This window comes from Echiichthys vipera (genome assembly GCF_963691815.1).
Source record: "Echiichthys vipera genome assembly, chromosome: 17".
Taxonomy (NCBI): Eukaryota; Metazoa; Chordata; class Actinopteri; order Perciformes; family Trachinidae; genus Echiichthys; species Echiichthys vipera.
Genome location: NC_139842.1, coordinates 12,531,102 through 12,548,639, shown reverse-complemented (window position 1 = coordinate 12,548,639; position 17,538 = coordinate 12,531,102). Strand labels below are relative to the sequence as shown.

Genomic DNA, 17,538 nt, shown 5'->3' with positions numbered 1-17,538 from the left:
GTAACACAGGCTCCTGGGTTTATCTGTCAACCCACATCTCAGAAACTGCTGGTCAGACATTGGCAAAATTTAGAGGAATGATGGCTCATAGTTCATCCTCCTACAATGTATTTGGAAGAGTGCTACACTTGTTCATCCGTTTGTGACCTTTGGGTCTGATTTCCAAACTGGAAAAAAGATGGCAGCTGTTTCTGGAATGCCAAGTTTCTAGACTATTCGCCAAAATCCGTTTCTGAATAAATGTGAGGTGAGAAACAGACCACGGAGTTACAGACCTACCTTTTATATCAACAACGGCTACTGTAGGTTTTAATGAAGCAGGTAGTGTTTTACAGCATAAGCTGAACAGTTCCCATAGTTTACTGACTGGTACAGGTAGGTAAGTAGATAAGTATTTTGTACAAGTATAAGTATATTACCACGCTGAATCAGTTATCCAGACATGTATAAGCAAAAAAGTGTAGTCTGGCTTTTGTAGAAAACGTTTAATCTCAACATTGTGTTCATGCTATAAAAAATCCAGATTTGAAAAATAGATGCTAAATTTTTCTTTAAATAATCCATGTGTCATGTGTCAGACAAACATTAAACATAGGCATAACTAAGAAAAATATGCACCTCACTACTGCACTTGAATTAGAAATTAGAGATTAGACTTCTTCTCTTTCTCTCAGGTGGTCTGATCATTGCAGTACATATAAATGACAGTGGTCTTTGGCAGCAGTGTACAGGCGACACAGGTTTCCAGCACTGGCCCTCGGGTGCTCTCAATGCACATACTGAGACACACGTCTACACTTTGAGGCAACAGGATGCATCCAGGTAGGTTTACACCCCTTATAAACCCACCAAGTCCAGGTGTGTGGATTTAACACAGTGTGCTCCCTGCTCTCTGTTGGTTTTAAGTGCAACTTCCAACATTTAATCACACAGCTTACTCTAACTAGGCCTCCTTAGACCTCCACGTATGCAAGAGCTAGCCCCCATTAGACCTTAGATTAGAGACAGAAATATCAGTCTGAAGCAATCTTCAATTGTATTAAAGATTTTCAATGGACAAGGGACCATTGCAACGTATGTTTTGGAATTTAAGATGTTTATCAGAACCCCTGAGGACCAAAACCAAGGGCAGATTGGGATAAGGCCAGTTAAGTTTTTAGGAAAGTGAGGGTTCTCTTTCTCTTCTCCTAGCCTTGGCCTCATCTCTCCTCCCACATTGTTGACCACCTTTAAGTGGTCATTGCTACCAGCCGTTAACTGTTATGTCCACCTGTAAACCACCAGGACCACCTCCGTGCTGCATGGTTGCCTGTACACTCAGTATAGGCCATCTCACAGCCAAGACAAATAGAAGGAACTCATAAAATCATTCAAAAATAAGATCAACAGGGCATACTTTAAAAGAGGGGCAGAGGAGGAATATTCAGTGTGCATAAAAATAACAGTTTTGGTAATTTGTTTAAAAATGTCTTCACTAAAGTTGACAGGAAACTATAGTGCAGCCAAAAGCTACACACAGCAATGTGTGTACTAGAATAAAATGCTGTGCTATTTGGAGTGCATATCAAGACTTGCAATTTCTGAAAAAAATGAAACTTCATTTGACTCCTGCTGAAATCATTCTGTATGTGGTATTATGAAGTATCACCCACTTCTACTGTTCAGTGTTGTTTTAAAAAGGGACTCTGGTTGCAATTTGGTGGTCGGAGGGGATCTTTGTGCTGTGTCTTGATTAAGTAACACACAGCACACTGTGCTCTTGGAGTTTGGAGGCAATGTGAAGAAATGGGCAGCAGCTGGCACGGCCCAGTCCCTCCATTTTTTGCTAGGCCTCTAGGGAGAGACAGGGCACGTGCCAAGAGCTTTCATGTCATAAATATCCTTGCTGAATGCTTCAGTGCTGTATAATTATACCTCATTCATCTCTCCATTTTCTTTCTCTTACTCGCTGTCATACTACTGCCTATTGTCAGTGTGTGTGTCTGCATGTGAGTGCACAAGTGTGTGTGCTTATATGTGCATACCGGTTTATGTAATTAGATGGTTTTAAAAAACAAATTGTCATATTGTCTACACTAACAAAGCTGAGTTGGATATTCTGTGTGAGTAACTGGTTGGTGTTCTCAACTCTGACATTAAACTGAATACCACTTACTCAGCCCTATAAATCATTTTCCATCTTGCTGCGATATACCCAGAATGAGTCACAGAACAGGCTAGTGAACAGTTCTGTTAACCTCCATCATCAGCTAAAAAGCTAGTTTATGTTTTCACGTTTATTTGTGGGTTTGTTTTTGCTTAACACATTATGCTGTACTCTTCACCTGGCGGCCAACAAAAAGCTGAATTGTCAAATGTGTGTTTTATACCAACCTGCTACTTAAGTTTAAGTTGTTCAGAATTTGCACTTTGCAGTCCTTTGAAAGCTCAAGAGCTTTCAATTCTAGATAGACTACAGTAAGCATGCAGCATAGACTCTGTCTAACATTATCAGGTCACTCAAGTTCTGAGCATAGACTGTATAAAACATGGGCATGCTGTAGTCTCCAACTGTGACATCCCCCATAGGTTTCTGAAGAGCCATTGTGGAGCTCAGTGTGGGCGGCTCAGTCCTCATCTTGGCAGTGCCTGATACCGCCAGTTCCGGCTAATCCAAAATGCCTTAATATAATTTGAATGGGCAAGATTCATAAAAATTCACCACCTTTGGAGTTGTCATGAAGAGGGAAATAGAAACCAAAGTTATTTCTTTTGTACCAGGTTATAAACATGTTGTAAAGTAGACCATTTGAACATGCTGTGGGGATTGACTCACTTTTTGGAGCCAGCTTCAAGTGGCCATTTGAAGAAATACGTTTTTTTTCTTGGTTGCGCATTGGCTTCATTTTTCAACTCAGGAGGTTGCTGCTTGGTGTTGGGGAGATTCAGCCCAGCAGAACTATCATCCATCTTTCTTTCTCATATCTTACATAGGCATTTTAGTGGCTGCAAGGTGTGTAAAGGTGATCTTGTTTCCTTTTACAGTTGTATATTTGTATATGATTCTGCCCATTGACAGATTATTGTAACCTCATATGCTGTTCAGTTGATCCTTGTAGGGATTTTTTTTTAGCTCATATGAGTCAGTTTTGTTGAACTTGGGCTTTCCAGGTGAAGGATCACCATATCACCCTGCTACTTTTTGTTATTATACAAACCTTACACATGTTTTACAAATCAAGTGTACATTTGTTGTCCTCAGGCCAGCACTTATATAATGGAATTGTGTGGATTTGCAAAACAAAGCCTATTGTTCTGATTTGCCAGAATAAGCAATGTGAATTACTATCACCTGTGGTAGTGAAAATTAATCCTTCCAGCATCAGCATGAACACTGCCAGCCAAACCAGTGGCACATTGCTGCCCAGTTATGTGGTGTGATTGATCGCTTTGGTTATTTGCAAGACGTCTTCCATCCAGACGAGTGAGCATACTGGATGGGTTCCCCATTTAGGGTTTGTGTAACCCAACATTCTGCAGCCCATTAAGCAACACAAAGACATGGCGGCATGCCGCGCTGTTTAAGAGCCCTTTGGTGTTAATGGCATAATGGCATTTCTGTGTGTTGAGTTAGTAATGTAGGAGATAAGACGTCTGCTGCTGAACAAATAAACAGCCGTGTTGTAGGAGAGATTAGAGGAAGGAGAGATGAGGTGAGCAAGAAAGGCAGTCAACGCCAACTAGGAAGAACAACAAGCAATCCAGCTACAATAAACAGGCCTGATTTTATTTAATTAATGACTAAAATCCCCCATGCTAACCACATTTTTATGGGAACTTGAGAACAATAATAGGCTGTTGTGTGCATGTGTGTAAGAGAAAGTGTAGGCACACATAAACTTTGTATACAGATAGTCAATGTGTTATTAAACTGATGTGGCTCCTACATTTTCGTGTGGCTCGGCTAATCTGACGGTCATGATGAGCACAACACAATGCAATGCAGGGCGTTACATAAAGGTGTCTCTTCTCTCTAATTAAAACCATTTCAATGTTATTTGTACCCATGACTGCATCTTTTGGCATCATCGGTCTCTCCCTTGAACTCAAAATTGCTGCATCACTGCCAAGATAAGCACTCAATTTATTACAGAAGTGCCATTATCTCTAGCCGCAACTTCCTGCAAATACGCAGACACATACGGGCATCGAAATGCACTACACATCCATGTGATGTCATCTTGACTGGGACTGTGTGTGTGCACAGGGGGATAGAATTGTGAAGAATTTCAAATGAGATCCAAATGAGGATATCTAGGATAGTATGAAAATAGTTAATAATTGGCCATTTACATGGATGGATTTTGGCTCTTTTGTTTTTAGTATGTGTTCTTGTATGCATGTGTACGTGTGGCAGGGAAGTATCTCCAAATATCTGAACCATGGAACAAGCTATACCCCCCCCCCTCCCTCCCAAGGGTGAAGGTGAACTTCCTAGCCCCTCAGAGTCTGCAGGGTCCCTCTGTCTATATTTATGTCAGAACAGCACATCTATTGTTTAGTGCACTGCCTTTACATAAGGTCAGAGGGGCTACAGGTAGCGGAAAGGACAAGATTAATCACTTATCTGGGACAGGCAGGGAGGGGGCGATAGACCGAGACAGGAGGGAAATAGGTGGGGTAGTAAGAGAATTAGAGGGGAAGATAGGGGTAATTGAGAGGGGCGAAGAAGAGAAAAAGTGATCGAGAACAGACAGGGAGGAAGTTGGGGATGAAAAAAGGGAAAGAGAGACAGGTAGAGACGAGGGGAAGTAATTACCTGGATAAGTGTCTTTGTTGAGCGCACCGATGCATTCAGTGAGAGGCAGGGCATGGAAAGAGAGAGGTGGTCAAGGGTAATTACCTAACCGTAGGTTTGCTTGTCTTTGATCCTCTCGCTATGACTGCATGTCTCAGGCTCATGCATCCTACTTAGCTGCGTGATGCATCATCATCAACAGTATCATCATCACCACTACGAAAGGGCTCATACCAAAGCACAACCTATTCAAGGCTTGTGTCCAGATGGTAACCCAAGATTTGCCAAAAACTCTCGCGGGACTCGCTGCCTGAAGACTTATGCTTACCCTAACCATTCAAGGTCAATACATAACCAAAACTTGCATTGCATGGTCGCTGGACTTTCACGATATAACAAGGTCACATGAAAATCCATCTTGAACCACCAGCGGTTCCAACCAGTCAGCGTTCTGTGAGGAGCTACTGGCAGCTAAGTGTGTGGTTTAGGTGCGTGTGACAACTCAAAGAATCAGTTATATCATAACTGGAAAATGTTTCTTCATTGAAAGAAGAGTAAGTAGTATTACTATTGTAGTAGTAGTAACGGAAATTGGAAGGATCTGATTGGTTGAAGTTAGCCGATGACGGACAGTGATAGACAGATGATTCATCCAATCACCTGTAAAGTATTTTTTGAAAGTGCCTGCCCTTTTCCAAGTTTTAACGACCTCTCGTGGGTCAGGTTAAACCTCAACCATCTTACCCTTACCATTCAACATGGATTCCTAACCTCCAAACATCTTGCGACTTCCAGATCTTGGGTTACTGATCCTTATCTTGAGTTAGGTAGCGCTGAAACAAATGTTGGTCCAAAGAAGCTATGATTTAAACATCTTTCAAGATGTGACATAAAAGGGACTTGTATATGGTAATTTTTATTTTGAATTGGTCTTCTCTGTTTAATTTTTTTTTTTGCTAAGGTAATAGACTTCAGGTTCAGACTTTGGTTCATAGACTACACATTATTAGTTATACGTGACCTGCCCCCTGATTAAACAGACTTCATGCCGAGCACAGGTGGTCAGATGTGAGGAGAGTTGAGGGCACTCTTGCAGATGTTGCTGTGACTAATTACCATCAAAGCGAAAGAGTTTGTGTGTCATATGAGAGTGCTAGTATGCATGCTTTCATTGAGAATGCCTGTGCTTAAATTTGTTGCTGCACTTACAAATGTGTGTGTGTGTGTGTGTTGACACACACACCTGAGTGTATGGATTGCATGCATAGAACCACATGCATATATGAAGGTTAGGTTGTATATGAGAGTACCTAAGTGTTCCTGTGCATCTTTTAGCCCGGACTTGTACACTTCAAAGAGAGAGTGTGTTTTTGTACACAAGGTTGTGTGAGTCAGTGGCCAGCTGCATCACACAGGGCCTACCTATGGGTGTAGTTGGCCCAAATCCACCTTCTTAAGTCTGCTTTTTATTCAGTGTCACATAAACAAATACCAGCAGGGTCCGTTCACTTCCAAACCACTCAATAACATCCTCAGATCTCTCCCCAACATCTGTTGACCTGAAGTTTTTTTTTCTCTTTTTTTTCTAGGGAGGATCATGTAAAGCAACACTTTTATGTCTGTAGTGTGCAGCAAGGTGTGTTTGGCTGTGTAAGACTTTTCATTTCCCAGTACTGCGTAGTCTAGTGTCCTGTCATGAACATAGACATATTCAGCAACACCCACACATTATTTTGTACAAACATGTCTGTTTTCATAGGCAATATATACTCAGACGTAGACACACCGGTGCAAACGCAAGCATTCAGTGACAAACACACACACACACATACACACACACACACACACACACACACACACACACACACACACACACACACACACACACACACACACATACACACACACACACACACACACAGATACACGTAATGGAGAACAGGACCAAACTTGCCCCACATTCACTCAGCAGGTCTTGTATGTCTTTGATATGCCTGACCCTCTTATTGTTTTTTCTATATTTCTCTATAAGACGAGTGGTATGCAACTGATTAGATAGATAAATATACCCTGAAGGTGAGAGGGGGCAGAGAGGAGGAGAGGAAGGAAATACAGTTTTTCTCTTGTCCCAACACATCTCAGGTGTTGAACTTTAATCTGCTGAGGCTTCATGCATTTAAATGGCCCGATTAGGAACAGTCTAGCAGGCGTGTTCCCTGCCGAGCTGAAACAGAAATTAAGTGCTTAGGGACAGCCGCCATCGTTTTGTTTGTTTTCTCAGCGCCTCTTTCCAAAGATACACTCAAGAGATACTGGCTTTGATCATGTGTTGAAACAACACAGAGTCAAGTTTATGCCTATGCGCAGTGCTAATAGAATGTAAAGATGCAGAAACAGTGGCTGACGCTTTGCAATGTCTTTTATGACGTCCCATACTGTACCATGCTCATTTTCAGCTTCATACTTGTATTTACCTCTCTCTCTCTCTCTCTCTCTCTCTCTCTCTCTCTCTCTCTCTCTCTCTCTCTCTCTCTCTCTCTGAGGGTTTTGATAGTTTCACAGTATTTGTACAGCACCTGGACCTGCTTTATAATAAAAAAAATAAATGGAAATTTCACTTTTTACAATATAGGGCAAAAGTTCAGGCTGTTAGTGCCGTTTTCAAGAAAAAAACGTCAGTAGAATTTAAAAAAAATAAATAATTTTGAGCCTGATGATGAATGAAACTGTGGTGGGTTTGTTGGAACAAACCTCATAAGTTCTTAGTGGCATACATATGTTCGTCATGATGGTTTTAACCGAAAATAGTCGGTGTTTGTTTGGATGTGGATGATGATGAAAAAATCAGTTGTGTACACATTCAGGTGGGTGTGTTTTGTTTAAGTGTGTGTGTGTGTGTGTTGTTGGGGTCATCCAGAGTTCTCAGGCCTGTCTCTAGGCCCGATTTATAGAGTTGATACAGTGGACATCATCATGCCACTTGTCCACCCAACAAACTCTTGTATGTGTTTCAGTGAGTAAACAATTCAGAAGAACTGTGGGGTAATTCACCATAATAGCAGGTATGCTGGTAATAACTGTGTTCTCCTTCCCTCTTTCCTTCTCCCTCCTCCCTCTCTGTCTGTTTCTCCTTCAGTGACATATTTGATGCCATGTTCCCAGTCACCCACATCGCGGGGGAAACAGTCATCCAGCAAGGTATGTGTAACCGTTTATCCGAGATGAATTTATATAATCAATCATGTACCGTGCGCTGGCCACCGGAATACCATGCAGACGTGCAAAGTGAATTCCAAGGTCAGGAAAATACCAAGCGCTCTGAGCGTTGACTGTGCCGTTCCTTTGCGCCGCCATGAATATAGGCCCGTCTCTTAAGAATGCATCCATTACACTGCTGCTCACGTTCATTTTGTCCGACCACTCCCTCGTTCCCTCCCTTTTCCTCTCTTTGCCCCACTCATACATTCCCTCAGTCTGCACCAGATGTCAGGTCCCTCTCTTCTGTATAACCACAGTCGTCAAAGCCATCCTTGAACTTTGAAGGAACACAGAGGTTAGCAGGGCCAGACAGTATTTTTCCAGTACCCCCCACTCAAACTCTTATCATACACAGACACAGACCCGTTTAATCACACATTTAAACCATTGAAAACACCCATTCTTACAGACAAATGCCCACTTTCAGATAATACTGTGTTTGCACCTGCATAAAATCACTTAGGTTACACTTGTGGAGCATGCCATACAAACACAAACTCTCTTAGACTATTGGCTTTTGGACACACACTCGCTCTGTCACTCCCACAAACCCCTCAGACATCAACCAGGAGTGTATCAGTCCTAATTTGGTGATAATAAGTCTAGCTAACTTTGCAGGGCCCCCAGTCCCAGACCGACCATTGTTATATACACTATAGAGTGAGGTATACAGTATATATGGCGCTGATGTCATTGCGAATGTCTGGACTACTGTACAGTTTTAAAAAAACACCCCTGCTACTGGCCCATCACACACTATTTAGACACAACTAGGAGTTATCGACTCTGAGGCTTGAGTGGTATTTAAACAAAGGGAGAATTTACTTTATCATAACATGCAAAATGGAGTATAGAGGTATTTTCGTTGTGATATTTTGTCGAATCTTATATCAGTTTGATGTCATCAACTGTTTCTGACAATATACAATTGTACATGAGATCATTTATCGGTAAAATGAGCATTGTATAATTTCCAAATTTGAAATAACAAATTCCAACATTGAAAAACTGAAAGATGAACATGTTAAGCTTAATGGCGCAAGGGATTGTGGGTCCATTACGTCTTAGGGCGCACTCACACTGTCCATCCATACCGTGCCCCGTGCTATAGGGTACTTGTCCCCCCCTCCTTCTCCCCCCGCCTAGACGCGGTACGGTTTCACTCACACTGGTCAAACGAACTAGACTTTACCTGTGAAACGTCCTTGGGCACGGTACGGATGGACAGTGTGAGTGCGCCCTTAGAGGCCAAAGAGGTAACCCATGTTTTCCTTTTGAGCAAAGAACCGAAGAACCTTAACAGTGTTACTGTCAATTAGCTTCTGTTGAGACAAGGCTCTGCTAACTGAATACACGAGCCTGCCTGCCTGCCTGCCTGTGTGTGTGTGTGTGCGTGTGTGTGTATGCATGCACGCATATGCGTGTGTGTGTGTGTTACTGCACGTTCTGATCAAATATTTGCCTGCACTCTCAGGCACAGGGGGATTGGAAGGCTGCAAAACAAAGACTTGAGCACCACAGTGATAAAAGACAGGAAGAGTAGAAGAAAAGACAGATAGAGCGAGAGGGAATTGAAAGAGAGATAGATGAGATGAAAGAGAGAGAGAGAGGGAGAGAGAGCGGGAGACAGAAGAGGGCCAGTCTCCACTAGGACAGACCATCAGACAGACAAGGAGCGTTTTGTGTGACAAATAGAGCTGTATGATTAACGAGCACTCCCCACTCAGTATTAATTAGCCGTGTGAACTCCTGTGAACTTTACACACAGGGCGCTCTCAGCCTTTCAACTCTTCAGGTGAACATACACACAAAAACACATAGACACGCACAAACAGTCATACACACCCTTCACAAAATGCATACTTGTGTCATGTATACTCATGCATCATCACCCACTTGTGCCTCTGAATGGAGTTGTATTTACGTCTTATTGTAAGAGGTATAGCTGCAGGGAGAGTTCCTTTTTTATAATTTCCCTGAGCCCCATGTAATGGATACCATAATTAAAGGAACACCATTTTTTCAGCCTTATCTCAAGACTAGATGCTTTTAAATGACATCCAACAACCAGGTCCCATGGCTCGCTTCGAGGGTTAGGGTTTGCTTTGAAAGCACAGCATGCCCCTGTCAATGACACAGCAGAGAACCAGTCAGCAAACCAGACAACATTTTGAGTTTCCAGCTATGAACATTTGATTGCTACTCAGATGTAGGAAACACAAAACAACAAACAAACGGACATAGTGTCGTCTGGAGCCAATGAAGTAGGAGGATTATAATGCAACCAGTGTAGATACCAGCACATATACGCCTGTAAAATGGCCAAATTGAATTTAGGCTTTCATATATATATATATATATATATTTTATAATATATATATTATAAATAAATAATATCATCAGAGATCATGTGTTAATTAGTGAGATATAGAGTTGCTGGTAGGAAGATGTAGTTACCTTTGGACAGAACCAGGCTGGTCAGTTTTTATGCTCAGCTTTATCTTTTACTGTACATACTTGAGAATGGTATTGATTTTGTTATCTAACTCTCAGCAAGACAGTAAAATTCATATACCTACTATTGCCTCAACATTTTCTCACACTAGTGGTAATGGTTTAAGAACACCAAAGTTGTCACTATTTTTCATCCGACTGACAATTTTTGCTGTGTGTACTTACGAGAATTACAGCCTCGTGTGGCCACTAGCATGGATGGACTTTGTAGTCTTGTTCTTGTTCACATTTTCCGTTTCTGTTACTTGATAACTAACTAAATGTGTGGCTGCGACAATGTCTCAAACAGAATAAATGAAGCTTACATCTGTAGTTGCATACTATGAATCTCTCTTTACTTTACTGAGGTATTGCCTCTGTGCGTGCTCAGGCACCTCTGTTTCAGTGTTACTACTATTAAGCTACACAAGCAGCAGTAATGGGTACTGCTTTTTGCTGGCAAGAGCCCTATTTCACAGAGATATTGGCAGGCCCAATGAAATATTCATTCCAGAGGAGGCAGCGGCATCTTTGACTCTGGGTCTGCCCTGAAGCTTTTAGAGGCCCACAATTTATAAAGGCCCAAGGAAAAATGATAGCAGGGCAGCTATTTTATCAAGGAGAAGGGGCGGAATTTGACAGAAATGAGGAGGAGAGTGTGTGAAAATGTGTGCTGTGTGTGTTTATGTAGAAGATTGAGGATTATTTTTGTTCCCCAGCTCACAGAATGTTATATTCCAAGTGTTTGACAGATGATTGTAATCTCTTAATGCACCCATTTAGGTTTAATGGTTTAAAAATCCTCCTTTGAGAACTTGAGCAGGAGGTGGAGGTAATAGGAAGTGTAAGCTTTCCTGTTGGCTCCAGGTACTTTTCCTACTCTTTTTTCCTGCTCTCTCACAAACTCCTGTGTTTCTCCTTGTCTCTCTCCCTCCAGGCGATGAAGGAGACAACTTCTATGTGATTGACCAAGGTGAAGTGGACGTAAGTGGGAGACATGGAGACACAAGCACATACAAAAAAACACTAATTTCTCTTCAGAGTAATTTCTTTTCATTATAAGTTAAATTGACTAGATCAAACCAAGGGGATTATAGTATACTGCGTGCCAATATTCATACTTAATCGCCTGTTTTCAAGGGTAGGCCATAAGAAGGATTTTGACTCAGTGGGAAAACCCAGCCTTCACCGCTCATGTTGAGACAATGTCTCCCTCTAACAATGGACAGGTTGTATTGGATTGCCCCCATGTTTTGTTCTCTTCAAAGTTCGGTTCCACTCTGATGGCAATCTGGACATGGCGCTAGAGAGTCCAGCGCACTGCGAAGGCGGCCAAACTGAGAAGATCTTTTGTCTTAGAAAGCCTGACGCAGAGCGATAGAGTTAAGTGGAGAGATAAAACAGGAGCTGACGGAAAGTTAAACAGGAAGTGACCTTATCGGCTTAGAGCGGTGAGCACAGACACAGTGGGCAAGAGAAGAGAAGCAGGTTGGCATGCTTGGCCGACTGTGCCGATGTAGTCGAGAAGGAAGTTTATAAATACTGAGATAGTGCCTTGATAGCATCGTCACTTTGACTTCCATTGTTTCATGTGATGTCTTACGTATGACGAGGTAATATTTCAGGCCTAATTCTAGATTCTGGTGAATCAGTAAAGGGCTGTGATTGTTTGCTACACTAGGGCACCTGCGTGCAAATTCATTCCTATATTTGGATGAGGTACAAGATAGGAAATTCAGTGAAGGAAACCACTGATCTTCCATTCTGTGTCTTGTCTCTTTTCAGCTAGTCAGTGTGTTGAAAAGTTCTTTTCTCTAAGATCTGTAACCATAACTCAGACCGTAAATCCTGCACATTTTGCATTTTTGCTTGCAAAATAATACTGTTGTTATATTATTTATATTAGATTTGCAGTTGCTCTGGAGCTCAGTCCAGCACCTGCAGCATCACTTTGTGTCTTTATCGTCTGGCCTGCTGTGGTCTGGGACTTCAATCTCATTCTTTCTGCCAACAGTGAGTCTTAGACATCTGCTCCCACAGCCAGGATCCCATCATTCTGCACCCAAGTTGGGGGGAGACACCTATCCTTTGCCTAGCCCATGTGCTCATCTGTGTCTCCTTCACCTCTCCCTACAATCCACCCCTCTTTCTCTACGGCAGCTGCTGCCTCCCAGCCACAGCTCAGGCGCTTAACTACTTCAAGCTCAGTGGCGAGGTTATTAAAGTGTGGAGATGTCTCTCATTAGACAGGGGGTGTAAATCTGCTGGCATCCCATAAACTGCCTGAAAGCTGACAACCACTGCCACTGATGTAAACACCCCTCCAAGTCTGCACACAAATGTATTCACTTACAGACATTGGCCTGTGTTTATATGGGTATATCAGAAAAATAAAGTTAATCTTATTGGGAAAAAAATGCTTTTTTAATTAAATATTGAATATCTGGTAACACTCTACTTTAAGATCCCATATTTAGCATATACGAGACACTCAGTAGACATATATCTAATTAATAGTTTATAACTTACTATATTTAGTTTAGTTAGCTGATATAAGTGTTTATTAATGTATTTGTAAACATCTATAACTCCTCCTGTGGGCACCCCATAACTGTTGACTGGTGTGTAAACAGATAATAAATGACAACATAGTAAGACACAGTTGTAATTTTGTAAAATATGTCTTCATGGAGAAGTTATACTTACTATGTACACAAACAAACACTTTAGAATCATCTTTATATCTGCTTACAATTACATTATAGTGTATTATAAAATGTTTTTTATATACTGCTAATACAATTGGGGGAGTTATAGAGTGAATATTGATCAGACATGATTATATCTGGCATTTTGTGAGCAAGTTCATTCTTTTATCTTATTGCAGGAGATGATGCCTATTATTATTAGAGTAGAAATGGCATTTGTGAATGAAATTAAATAATTGCTGCCAAATAGACAACAAATAGAGACAGGCCCTCTCTCTCACACACTTACGCAGCCCACAGGCATGCACAGAGGAACACACGCCAAGTAACTACAGACAGAAATACATCGCAATACTGCCTGCTCATCCACCTTCCAGTAATTTAGATTTGTTGCTTCTTAATCACCACCAGGCACACACATGTTGAAAACTCAGTGACAGCTGCAAGACAGCAAACATGCTTCAAGACTTGAATTGTGTCATTATGAACTCTATTTACCTTTACTCACATTTGCTGACTCGATACGGTACAAGTGTTTTCAATTTCAGTCCTTGCAGGTTGTTCTGGTTTTTGCCCCAGCTTTTCTCCTCCGTACCCGATCCAGTTAGGATGTAATGCTGTTTGTTTGAGCATTTGAAAAGCTCTACCTGACCAGGAGCTGCATGAAAGTGTGTGTTCACCCTCATGAGATCAGATCTACAACAATGAAGACCGAACAAAGATTTGAAGCTCAGGAGATACTTGATGTCTAGCTCTGCACTGAAAAAATACCATTACCTGTACTGTATGCTCTGATGTAACACTTTTGCAACACTCACATGATTGTTCTTCTAAGCTTGACGTAACCGTAGCCAGCACTCTGCATCTCTTTGAAGCCACCAGTTTATAGTAAAGGATGAGTCCCCTGTGGTCTACACTGAGCCTTGGATAATGGCTTGCAACAATTCTGGCAATTCACAGCCACCGGAGGGATAGACCCTTCCTCCCTCACTCTCCTTTCTCTCTGTGTTATTAAGTCAACAAGATAGTGGATAGTGTGTCGACAGGTGAAACCGTAACGGCCCCAGAGACGGCATGAATGAGTCTCAATGAATGAGTCTAAATAGAGCTGTGCATGTGCGTGCGTGTGCATGTAGGTTAACAAGCATGCAAGAAGCTATATGGAGAAGAAAGTCTACCACGGCTTTCTGTTCTTCATCATTCCAAAATCAAAGGAAAGGTCCTAACAAGAAAGGGCAGAGGAAATAAAAGCGACGGATGGAGAGAAAAGAGGGTTAGAAGGCCTTTTAAAGGTTCTCATTTGAGGGCTTAGCCGGGATCAAATACTTAGGAACAAGCGGAGTGAGCGTATCAAACTACTCGGAAACTGAGGAGAGGGAGAGGGGGAGGAGAGGAGGAAGAAGAAGGATTGGAGAAGTTGTCTCAGGATGGGTAGAGACACAGTCTACCTACCAATGATTTACCTTCTTCAGAAGCATTTAAGCATCACTGTGTTTCTTGTTCTGTCTGCAGGTGTATGTGAACGGGGAGTGGGTGACCAGTATTGGAGAAGGAGGTAGTTTTGGAGAGCTGGCCCTGATCTATGGGACTCCCAGAGCTGCCACCGTCAAGGCCAAGACCGATCTTAAACTATGGGGCATCGACCGAGACAGCTACCGGCGCATCCTCATGGTACGGACTTCGACACACTGACTCATACTACTGCAGAATACACTTTGACTCACTGCAGTTGCTGCACATACTGATGCCCAGGCTAATACTGCGTTGCAACCTGGTTGTGTTGCTGTTATTTTAAGTTAGCATTAAAGCTGCCCTTTGGAATTTTCTTGTAGACGAACAAAAGTTGTGTTAACGTTTAGAGTGTTGAGGCCTAACAAACATGTTGAACATACGTCCGTCCTCATAAAACATTTGCAGATGAGTTTTCAACACATTTTAATTCCTGCAAACAGTACATCCATGATTTCTGTCTTTGCTGGTGCATTACAGCTCATCTTGGTTTTTGGGGGTGACTGTGACTGTGGCTCAGAGGTAAAGGTAGAGCGGGTTATCCTCTAATCAGAAGATTGGCGGTTTGATCCCCGACTCCTCTGGTCCGCATTTTGAAGCATCCTTGAGAAAGACACTGAACCCCTAAATTGCTCCTGAAACTGGTGCCATCAGTGTGTGAACGCCTGTGGGAATGGGTGAATTTGGCAAGTAGCGTAAAAGAACCTTGACTGGTACGATGAATAGAAAGGCACTATATAAGTAATAAGTCAATTTACCATTTACCTTCACCCTTACAATGAAACAATTGACAGGAATGTGTACCGCTTCACTTGCGCATGCACAAGATAAACAACCAACTCATAACAGCTTCATATCATTACTAGAGGTCAAAAACTCCACAGGGATGTGTTAATTCTTTTGCTATTGAGTGTTTGAAAGGTAAAGTATGTGTAATTAATATGAAGGCTGCATTATGTGCATCTTGTCTTGTGACTCACCCACAAACACATTCACATTGAACAGGTTGCAGTGAGACCAGTCCACCACCTGCCAACATGTACCACAGATTGTAAAGAAAATTAATAGCGGTAGCAGCCACATCAGTGTCGCCACCTACAGGCAAATTAATTAGTATTGTGTCACATTAATCTCCAGGCAATGTTGAATACTCAAATAGAAATACAATTCAACTTGTAGCTCTAAAAGGCCAAGTGTTAACTTTTGAGTAATTTGTCATTTAATTCAATTAATCAAAGTGTTAAATCTCTGCTGAAGTAGTTACTGGTTCGATCCTTAATATTCTTTCAGTACACTACAGATAATGATGTCACTGGCACCCAGGAGAACGCACAATGACAGACCTCAAACATAAACATAATACGACACAACACTAAAACACTGTGGAATGGACACGCACTAAGAATGTACTGTAGTAGACTCTCTACACTCTTATCATTTGTGGTCCTTCACTTGCATTTTCTCCCACTCAACCACTTAAGACTGCTTAAAAACACCTAAATGCTTTCATTTTTATACCCAAAATAAACACACACACACACACACACACACACACACACACAAACACACACACACACACACACATACACACACACACATACACATACATACACACACACACACACACACACACACACACACACACACAAACCAACCACCTCCACCTCTGCGTGTTTCCTCCCTTTTAATGTCTTTCTAGTTCTGTTGCTTGAAAAAAAAGAGAGAAAAAAAGGGCTGTGGAGGAGAGAGAGGGTCAAGCCTAATGCCTCAACACACTTCCAGCTCCAGGAGCTTATCTATAAGGAATGTCTAAATGTTTAAACTAGAAACACAAGGTGCTCTGCCCTAGCTGTCATACAGATTAACACACACATTCTGGGTGTTGTTAGAGTAACTGATTGCTGTCTCTGTGCCCGACCCAATACTTCCTCAAATGTTCACCTTGCTCTGAATAAATTACATATAGCCTCCAATTAACCCCTCCCCCAAACACCTGTGTGCACCGAAGCCTTCATCAGCGGTGAATATTGTGCTTGTGTTTGAACCCGCAGTGATGGAAGAAGGTCTGTGTTTAGACGTTTCAGGCCAATGTAAAGTTGGCACTGGTCTGCCCAGCACTCATGTCAGCTCTTCAGGCACATAGTTGAACTGAGGGCATAGTCTGCCCTGGTAACCTTTCATTGAGAGGGTTCTCGCTCTCTCTCTCTCTCTCTCTCACACACACACACACACACACACACACACACACACTTTCTTTCTCTCTCTCTCTTATTCCCCTGTTCCTTCCAGCAGCAGCAGGAGGGGAGCAGAATTAAATGATCTAAACCTGCAGTTAATTATTGCTGTCAATGATTTGTAAAGCTGTTTTTATAAAGTGTGGTATTCTGGCAACATCTTAGGCCAACACAATGAGCATTCTCTGTGTGTCTACGTGTGTGTGTGTGTGTGTGTGTGTGTGTGTGTGTTTCCCAGTAAAATTATGCTGAGTGCTTGGGTCTGCAGCTAGTTAGGCGCTTGGGAAGGTGTGCTGCAGGGAGCTACCATCAGTTTCAGTGTTTTCACATCTGCTTCTCTGCTGGATCTCCACATAGTCCAATTAAGGACTTGACTGAACATTTGTGCATTCACAGTCAAGCAGATAAGTTGATATGTTCTGATTAATTGTATTGTCTAGAGTCATGTTGACGTCTCAGTGAAGTTCACAAAGCATTGTGCTAATTTATCTGTGGGTAAGTCCATTGTGACATAAAAATCCAAGTTTTTTTGGAATTTGGAGTCAAAGTTTGATAATGA

General features: G+C 42.0%; 1 protein-coding gene across 1 annotated transcript in view; it reads left to right on the top strand.

The window, feature by feature from the left end:
• The window catches only part of prkar1b (protein kinase, cAMP-dependent, regulatory, type I, beta), a 65,311-nt gene that overhangs the window by 32,502 nt on the left and 15,271 nt on the right, over positions 1-17,538 (top strand). Inside the window, exons 4-6 of the mRNA XM_083930896.1 lie at positions 7,914-7,975; positions 11,466-11,512; positions 14,749-14,907. Of these exons, the coding sequence (XP_083787022.1) occupies positions 7,914-7,975; positions 11,466-11,512; positions 14,749-14,907 (268 nt within the window). The remainder of the gene's footprint in view (positions 1-7,913; positions 7,976-11,465; positions 11,513-14,748; positions 14,908-17,538) is intronic.